General features: G+C 32.3%; 1 protein-coding gene across 1 annotated transcript; it reads right to left on the bottom strand.

Annotated features, from left to right (window-relative positions):
- Positions 1-3,071: 3,071 nt before the first annotated feature.
- Positions 3,072-6,077, bottom strand: LOC146956558 (uncharacterized). Its single transcript, XM_085729446.1, has 8 exons — positions 5,879-6,077; positions 5,432-5,804; positions 5,230-5,313; positions 4,631-4,789; positions 4,392-4,457; positions 4,175-4,240; positions 3,965-4,024; positions 3,072-3,574 (listed from the first exon to the last, which is right to left on the bottom strand). The coding sequence occupies exons 2-8, from the start codon at positions 5,783-5,785 to the stop codon at positions 3,389-3,391; spliced, it is 975 nt and encodes a 324-aa protein (XP_085585572.1). The 5' UTR covers positions 5,786-5,804; positions 5,879-6,077; the 3' UTR covers positions 3,072-3,388.
- Between the last annotated feature and the right edge of the window lie 4,117 nt (positions 6,078-10,194).

The raw sequence follows: 10,194 nt of genomic DNA, 5'->3' as shown, positions 1-10,194 counted from the left end.
AAGAAGTTTCATTCTTGCAGGATAACAAACTTTCCTCTCCCGCTTACATTTTCAATATATGACCATCTCCTTGTAAAGTGTAATTTTTTAGAAGAAAAAAAAAAACAGAGACTAAGAACAAGACTAATCTGGGCATCAAGCGTCAACACCGTCTTTAACTCCAACAGGGAGTCTGCCAAAAGATCACACCTAGCTTTGAAGAGCATCCGAACTTGGTCAAGAAATCAAAGTAGTAGTTTCCCTCTCTAAGTATATGTTGGAAAAAATGCTAGGATTATGCTCTTTAAACAAAAAAAATTCATCAACAAAGAAGCATATACATACATATGCTGGTGATTCAAAAGTTGAAGAAGATGGATCATTTTTAAAGAATTTGTTTCGCAAGACCGTCTTTAATTTTGGTAAATAAATAATTTCCTAAGAAAAATTGGTAATTAAATTTCTTGTAATCTTTTACAAATTGAAACCGCTTGAGGTAATTAACTTGTAGTAAAAAAATGGCTTATATATTTTTTTGGGGTAAAATGGCTTAAATATCTTGTTCGTCTCTTTAAATACACACATTTTTTTTTTTGTTATGACCCGTTGTAAAAATTGAAACCGCAAAAGGTAATAAACTTCTAGCAATGTATTCTTATCGTTTCTTTTCAATTGTCGTTTTAAAATAGTGCACTCGTATTAAGGAAGTGAATGTTTGGAGTTTTTCTTTCTTTCTTTCTATTATACCATCATTTTAATCAACTAATAACTTCTTTTCTTTTTCTTCTAGACTAGATATACTCTTTCTTTTCAATAAATTTGATGCTTTGTATTTTCTTCTATAACAAACAATTCTGATGCATTCTCATCTCCAACAAATAATTGCATAGAAACGATGATGTGAAATAGAATCATGACCTAAGTGAAGTGCATTTGTTCTGATGAACTGTAAGGAAAAGTACTTTGTAACTTTTTAAGATATGTGATCTTTAATTTCGTGCACGAGATCGAAGGTTATAGATTTACTAATAGTGAACAAAATATGATTTTAGATTCGTAACAGGATACATGTAATGTAATAATAATTAATAATATAATTGATACTTGTTCTAATTGATCCAACTTAGTATGAAAAGTCATTGTTCACTGCATACACCCTACCATGTTTTATTCCCCCAGCTGCAATGAATTAATTCCAACTTCACTTTCAATGTGCAGTTCCATTTCTATAAATAATCATATAAATCCATCTGTTTTCATGTTCTATAAATAGCAATAGTGTGTCCAATTTTAAGGTTGATATTGATAGATTAGAGTGATCTTACAACACGATGGAATCCACGGTTTGGACATGGCTTGTGAGACACTAATGATAGTGGTAAGGGGTCTTGATTGGACTAAATTTTTTTAATTAATTTTCATGATCAAAAGGGTATGTAAATATTTTGTAATATAAATTATGAAGCTGGAATACTAAAATTTAGTGCTCGAATGAATCTCCAAAATTTAAAGTAATCCAAAAAAATTAGATGAGAGAATTTCACTGCTTGTTATGGGTGTAACATCATATAGAAGAGACAAGTAAATTAACTATAGCATTTGTTGATATTCTTCACTATTAGTGGGTACAAAATTAGAATAGTACATATTCCATCCTCAATTTTCCAATATCAATTGAATGTAGATAATTTTTTTTTGGTAGTGTATTGAATGTAGATAATTTAGTATAAGGTTATGTCAATGTGCTGGAGTATGAGATAATGTAGCACTTATATTTCAAAGTGCACTTATATTACAGAACTATCATCGTTTGTGAAGAGAAATATGCAAAACATTGAGTTGTGATTGTGTCCCACCACTGTTTCAAAAATATATAAGATATAAATAGTAATTTAATTTGCACTACTTAAGTGTTCTAAATAATATAACTTGGTGGTGGTTTCATCCATAAATCGCTGCATTGTTTTCTAATTTTGTAACTGCTAGTGGGTATAACCACTATTTTTTAGCAGTGCTACAACGAGTTTCAAATGGTATATAGTATTGCATAAATGTTAACTTATCTATCATACAAGTGAGGGAGGAATGAGGGAAGAAGAAATAGACCGATATGGGATAAAGATTTTAGCTAAAGAAGAAAATGCTCATTGTAATTATCTGTTTATAGGGGATATAAGGTTTTGGTTTGAGTGGAAGTGTTTTTTTTAAAAGACAAAATGAAATATATTACTAATAACAAGCATCCTACCAAACACAAGAAGTGTTAGAGGAGAATACAAAGAGTTTAACAAACAGATATAAATCCGTTACAAACAAAGCAATACAAAGAAGAGCTACATGCCAAGACCCAAACACATTAAGGGATTAAGGCATCGATTATGATAATCAAAAGCAAAAGTAGCATTATTTGCTTTCAACCACCAAAAGAAATGGAGCTTAATTTTGTCTAATAATTGATGCAACTGATCTTCCTTATGATTAAAGATTTTGTTATTCCTTTCTTTTCAAATCATCCGAACACAAGCAAACCAAACTAACTATAACGAAGACCGAACAAATTTTGAAAATCCACCCATCTATATATTTTAAGGAGAAGAGTAATTAGGAGACCAATGTTCCATTCCCATCCAACATAATGCAAACAATTTCCATTTCAAAAAGACAACTATTATATGTTTTTATATTTTTTTGGTAGAATTCTAGGCTAGCACATTATTGAAGACCAACTTAAAAAGTTAACTGTATACGTCAGTGTGTTACCAATTGTTAGTGAAAAAAATAAATAGACTTGTTTTTTTGTTGCTGATAATCATGTTATAGGTATCCATTGCCGTTTAACACCAACTAATTTCCATCGCAATCTCAACTGGATTTTCTCCACATGCAAGATTTAGAATCGAATATCTTATTCCTTTACTGTTCGACTTGTTGGCATAAATAGAGTGACTAATGTGTTGTGCTTTTAAATTCTCGTTGGCTTTTTTCCTTTCAAAAACCAATCTGGGTGCAGCATATTTTCTCAGAGACTAGAATCACCTTTAGTCTTGATTTAATATGAAATCTCTAGAAACATAAAATAAAATGGCACTCAATGAAAATTGAATATTCCTTCTAAAATTAAATCAGCATGTGAAACATTTTGAAACCATGAACTAAATCACCGGTCACAAATAAGTCCTGTGTCCTATCTTACTTTTCATGCAAGTCTAATAACCGATCAAAGGATTCAAGAACCGAACAAATCTAAACACAGAAACAGTAACACACATTACCTCTGAGTACCATAGATTTTCAAGAGTTATATCTTTGTTAGAAAAGAAAAAGTAGCCAATGGCCAAACTAGAAATAATCCAAACATACCAAATATATATCAACCATAATGGAGAATAAAAATAAATAGTTAGCTAGCCTAGCTAGCTTGGTTCAACCATTGCATAGCTTGGTTCAGTTCATCAACCAAAGCAATAGGCAGCAGAACAAGACCTTTGTTTTCAAGTAGCTGACATGTTTCTGCTGAATTCACTTCTAGTAGTTTCCCCATTATCTCTTCAAGAGGCTCATTCAAAATCTGTTCCTTTATATAATGCCCATAACCCTGTAAATATAACATACAAAACTCTGCAGTCAATGACTTTGACACTGTGCTATAAGAAGTTAAGTTAGAACAACAAGCCCGGTTCAAAAGACAAAAAATGAACAGACACGTGTCTTTTACTAAAGACGGTCGATTGTGCCTACATCTTACGGCAGAGTGGCTATGGTTCTATTCTATTATTTTAAGCTTAAGGTTTACGATGTATAACTTGTATTTACATGCAACGGTCTAGATTAGAACATTTCCTATGAACTGTACAGATAACAACTTGTCTGTAGCTATGAAAATACTCAAGCAAGAAATTATTATGGAGCAGAATTTGGTCAAGCACACAAAATCACAGTGATGCAATATATAATATATCTACTGAAATTAAGGAAAGATGTGTACCTCATGGAAAACTAGTGGTATAGCATTTGAATCAGCTTGCAATTTACTTCCACTTAGTTCCTGCAAAGGAACAACTTTCTTTAGCTATTGTAGATTATCTATGTGAAATTGATCACAACGTTCAAACCCGGATAAAGAAGAAAAAAACTAATCTAACAACTAACTACTAATATTTGCCATTCAAAAAAAAAATTAGGATTGAAAAGGTACCTTCACTTGAATCTGCAAGTATTTAACATAGTCAATGATATCATCCAATATGTAAGCTTGACTACCCTGCAAATTAAAATTCAGTTCATTAAAGGTAAATGCTGTGAAATTCAACATATATGAGCTACTTAAATTTGGTCCCAAAAAAATTAGCTACTTAAATAACTTATTCAATACACCTTTGAAAACTAATATTAAATCATAAACAACAGATTACCACATCTGGAGTCGGCAGCAATTCATGTAAAGCTTTGAGGTTATCAGCGATACGTTGCCTGCGTTGCTATATTCAAAGAGTACACGGTAAGGAAGAAGCAAAGTTGTGTTAATGAATTGGAATAAGATTGTTAACTAGTTGACAAGGGCATAGTATTGAACTCTATGATATCATATGTATATATGCATTTTGAACGTGGCCCTTATGATTTTATCAGAGATGGAAAAAGTTTTACTTACACGGTCAGAGTAACGTGTTTTCTCACTTTTCTGTTTTGTGGAGCTACCTCCTGATTTTGGATCTGGAAGTAAAGAAGGTGCAGCAACTACTCCTATATGATCAAATTGAGAAGCATATTGCTTATCTCCAACTGAATCAGGTGTCCATGTTGCATGACCCTATTACAAAATTATTACAATAACACTATAAGTTAGGTTTAGATTGACTTATTTGAACTTGCATAGTGACATAACACATATGCAAACGTGAAACTATTTGGAAGAGCTTATAAAAACAATTTATAACATGTCCATATATTTTTTTCAGCTTATTTCCATAAACTCTTGAAGAGAGCTTACGAAAACAGTTTATGAATGTCCATAAGTTTTTTCAGCTTATTTCCATTAGCTCTTCAAGATAACTTATGAAAACAACTTATACTTTATATAAAAACAGTTTGACTTTATATCTTTTGTTATATAAATAAATAGCTACACATAAGCACTTAAATGGTAACTGCTTATACTATAAGAGAAATCATTATTCATAAATTTCAGAATAGTGAAAAATCTTTAAAATATTGTAATGCTTGAAAGCAGAAAGACCTCAATTAACTAACCTCAGCATAGGGAAGATTTTGACTACTTCTAGTTTCAACTTGAAGTGCTTCCTCTCCTTCATCATGTCTCCAAAATCCTACATGCTGAAAACAAAACACAACAACAAAAAAAAATCATGAATTTCAAAACCTCGCATAAATTTACAAAACATACTCAAATTGAAAGTAGTAGTTTTTTTTTTCTTCCATTCATTAACTTTACCTTCCTAACACCAAAATCATGACTTGAAGAATCAATAAGCTTAAAACCAAAATCAGCTTTTCCAGGATCATTGAAACTGCTGCTGCTACTACCAAGAGTGTGATAATGGCTATTCCCAATCATATTATACTCGGTTGTTGTAGTAGTGTTTGGAAGATAGCATGAGGATTCAGAGAGATATTCAACATAGTTATTTTGAGGTAGTTTTGGTAAGAAATTCCACTCTATCCCACTTCTTCCAAAGTGTTGGTTTTGAATTTGATGTTCCTCAGAAACATCATGGCTACTTGTTCCTTCATTTTCATATGAAAGTTGCTCTGAACTGTTCTCTTTGTTGTTACTTTCTCCTTCCATTTTTGTTTTCACTACCAAGCTAAACAAGGGTTAAAACTTAAAGGTAAGAAGTTGAGTAATGAAAAAGTGGTAAAGGAAGAAACTTTCACTTACCCAAATGAAGGGAAGTGCAAAAGGCTTAAAAGGGTATCATGGAATGTGTAAAGATTGAAAGTTAGAGAAAGAAAGGTATGGTTTTTAATTTTGCTCTGTTTTTGCTCTGTTTTTTGTTTGTTGGTGGGTACGTACACATGCAAGGACTCTTACAATGTGGGTTGTTTGTGCTGTGAAGTTGTACTGGTGTGGTAGTGGGGTGGATTGTGTACGGTGGATTTTGATGCACGCTTTGTATGGAATGTCGATTATACCCCTGATATGAATTTCAAATTCTTTTGTAAAAGTAAAAAAAATTAAATCATGCGAGTTGTAATGTAACTTGTTGCTTATATGAGTAATCACTATGTGGGAGAAAAACTTGAAGAGAAAGGAAACATGATCAAGGAATGTTACATTAAAGCGATTGTTAATTATCATTTTGCGGTTAATATGAGTGGTAACGGGTAAGAACTATAAACACCTTAAACAAGTAATTAAGAGGACCTCCCTGCTGTAACTGCTTCACGCAGTTTCACGCAGTGAGCAATCTCAGCCATTAAACATTGATCCAAATGTTCAGATTTGTTCTGTTAGTTTTCACACAGTTTGATCTCAACCACTTATCTTTAATCGGACGGCTCACACGCCTTACAGCAATCTGCTGTTACAGCAGGAAATCTTCTTCCGTAATTAAGATTTAGATCTCGGTCTAATGGTAAAATTGGTTTAGATTGAAGAACTCACTTTTAAGTGTCACAAGTAGGGATATAAATGGATATCCATGGATGCAGATACTGTGATATCCGTGTCCGATCAGTTGTATAAATATGAAATTCGTACCCTATCCATATCCGCGCGGATATCCGTTTAGCAGGTAATTCATAGATTTTGAGGTATCCGCGAGTTTATAAAGATATTCATATATAACATTTATATAAAAAAAATTTGTTAATTTTTTTAGCTAAAAATTAAAAACTAAAGTTCATCACATGCATTTTCTTTTTGTAACCAAAAAACATGCATTTTCTTTTCTTTTTAGCAAAACATAATATCCATACATTACAATAAAAACAAAGATCGACTAAAAAAACATAAATAAAGTTCCTTACATTTAATAAATATAAAGTTCTTTGATTTAACAAAAGCATAAATAAAGCTCATCATATTCAACCAAAACAAAGCTTCTTGCTTTAACAATCCCGACCACTTTCGCTTCCTTTTAGAGGAGCGTGATCCAAATTTGAAATGTCGTGTAATAATTAATAACACTCACAATACTGAAGTTTTTTGCTTAGGAAGTTGAATGGTATTAAAGTTATTTATGTAATTTACTCGGTTTCTTAATGGGTATGGATATCCGCGGGTGCGGATACCATTAAATCTGCATCCGTATCCATTAATTAGCAGGTAGTTAAAAATCCGTTTGTTTTATCCACGGATATTCATTAAGGTATCTGCTCTATGTCCGTGGCGGATTTTATCCGCAGATATCCACCGGTGCAGATTTTTTTTCCATCCCTAATCACAAGTCTCGTGCTAATTAGATTAGTAGCTTTAATTACATGTATTTTTCTTTAATTTTGGTTAAGGACAAAATTTTAGGTTTAAGTCGATACATTACTAAGTTTGTGACGGTCAACACATCACTGAATTTGTACAAGTTAAGAAACATAATTAAAATTGAACAAGTAAAATCAACAAAGAATATGGTAAATAAAGTTGATATATCAACAAAAATAAAATAAAAAAGACTAACGACACACATTTTACACACTTTTTTCAAATATTTTTTAAAAAAAAACACACATTTTCCAATAAAAAAAGGTTAATTTGTCACACAAAATTATCTTTGCTGGTCCATATAATCGTTTTATTTTTTTGAGAGAAGTCCATATAATCGTTAAAATTCATAGTTTAGCAAGGTAACCCAAAATTAGTGTGTATTTAGTTTTATGGTGTATAATAACTATAACGCAGTTTTTTTTTAATGTAATTTGTAGTGAATAATCCTACGAACCTTATGAGACGGTAAACTTTACTTAAGAGTTATAATGATGTTGCATGTCCAAGACTTAAGCGCAGTTTTGTCATTAAATTTTTTTTCAAAAATTATGTAGTTTTTTTTGTTATGTATAAAAATTATGTAGTTTTATTTATACCTTTTATCACTCAAATTCACAAATTTAAAATAAAAAAGAAAGCTAGCACGTGATACTGCTTAGCTTTTGATTTGTTAACATCCCACAACAAGTTATCCTATTTTTTCCTTTCTCGTTAGTTGCCGCCTCACCTTTGCAAAACTTCATCAAACATTCTCCTTGTCTTTGAGCACGGGATGGGATTACTTTTTCTCAACACAAACCTTAAGCCAAAGGAAACTGGAATTTCCTTTAAATAACATTGTATTTTGGTGATATAGTGATTTTGTCTCTTCTCTCTTAAGTAATCACTCCCTCAACAAAATAATTTATTTTAATTCATCATTTTCGCTTATAAAAAAGTCACTAATATCATAAAACTCAGGTGGGGTTTAGTATGGGAAAGGGAAGTTCTTTCCCATGATGGGAAAGTTTAATAGCAGCCATAGATTTAATAGTTTTTTATGTGGATGGCCTAGATCTGTTACTTGGTAAAGGCTGAAACTTTTTGGTGGTTATTGTGTAACAAAAATCCTGACCCCGCCAAATCATTAATGGTGTGTTTGGTTTAGAAGAGAAATTGTGAAGAGAGAAATAGGTGAGAGAGAAGTTGTGAAGAGAGAAATAGGTGAGAAATAGAGTAGATTTGATGTATTATTTGGTAGAAGAGAAAAACAGGAGAAATGGAGAAGAGAGAAGTGCTTACTATTATTGAAAGGACTAAAACACCCCTACAAAAATCTCATCAAATTTAATTTGTTTCATAATTCAATTTTTTTTTGGTTACATTCAATTAATTAATTTAATTTAACTAATTAATGAAATTTTTGATCAAATAAATTAATTTTTTTTAGTCAAATTAATGATTTTTTTTGTTACAAATAAATTAATGAATTTAATTTTTAGAAATCAATTAAATTCCGTTTAATTGAAGCTGAGAGTTGAAGGTGAGAAAAACACAACAAGGGGGGGTTGAATTATGTTTTGAAAAATTCTTCGTTTCTCTTAAAACTGAACACACTTGATCAGAAGCTAAGTGAAACAGCTTCTGAAGTGATTATCAGAATCGAAATGCAGCGGAATAAAACAGAGAGAGAAGAAGAACGACACAAAGCAATTATACTGGTTCCTTCCACAATCTGGAAGTAGTCCAGTCCCCCTTGCACTTCCAAGGAGATTTCACTAAGAATAATATCTGATTACAATTGCTCAAGCACACAAGCAAGAGACTTCCTTTGCTCAAGCACACAAGCAAGAGACTTCCTTTGCTCAAGAACACAATCAAGAGACTTCCTGCTCAAGCACAACTACAAGAGACTTCTAACTAAACAAAATTACACAGAAAATTGTTTAAGGTTGAACACTTGATATACAATCAGAGGTGCTCACAATACAAATCAGATACAGACTCAATGAATTAAGAATTTCTAAGATAAGACTTTGAGACACAGAAATTCTAAGTGAATGCAGAACAATTTCAGCAGAGGTTTGGCACTTGTAAGTATGTTGAGAGTCTGTTGTTCAGCATTACCAAATCTCTAGGTCTTCACTCCTTTATATAGAGGTGTGAAAGAGACGTTGTGAAATTGCCAGCACATCAAAGAGTCGTTGTTGAAGCTTGATCTTTCACCTTTGATCTTTTGCCTGATTTGGTTGTTGTCCTATGAAGAATCAATTTGAAATTCATTCCTTATCCAAAGGAACATCTATGCAGGCGAAGCCGTATTCTGGAGCTGTTTTCTTGTCTTGTAGCGTGGACACAAAACAGAGTAGTTGAGAACGTGGTTGTACAATTCGTACAAATGTCAACGCTTTCGTCCAAATTGCAAGCACATGCCTTCAAACACCTTTGAAATGACGGTTGCAAAATTCCACTAATCCTTTGTTGTGTTTTCGAATCCAATAGACAACTTTTGCAGTGATGATTCTTCAATCCTTGAATCTTCGCAAATCCAGTTGATCTTCAGCTTCTGGTGAAATGGCTTCTGATGAGTCAGCTTCTGCAGCTTCTGATGATATGGCTTCTGGACCTCTTGTCTTCAGGAGCACTATTCTTACTTCAGAAGCGACTTAACTTCAGGAGCGCTTTTTCTCTTCAGTAGCAAGTTGCCTTCAGGAGCGTCCAAGCTTCAAATTTTGTTGTTTCCTTTGCTCTTTATTTGCTCATTCAGAACCAATGATGATGTAACTATTTTA

The sequence above is a fragment of the Medicago sativa genome, chromosome 1 (genome assembly GCF_051527215.1).
Source record: "Medicago sativa cultivar Bolivia chromosome 1, Bolivia_mono, whole genome shotgun sequence".
NCBI lineage: Eukaryota > Viridiplantae > Streptophyta > Magnoliopsida > Fabales > Fabaceae > Medicago > Medicago sativa.
The sequence above is the reverse complement of the archived record's forward strand: the minus strand, read 5'-3'. Positions and strand labels throughout refer to the sequence as shown.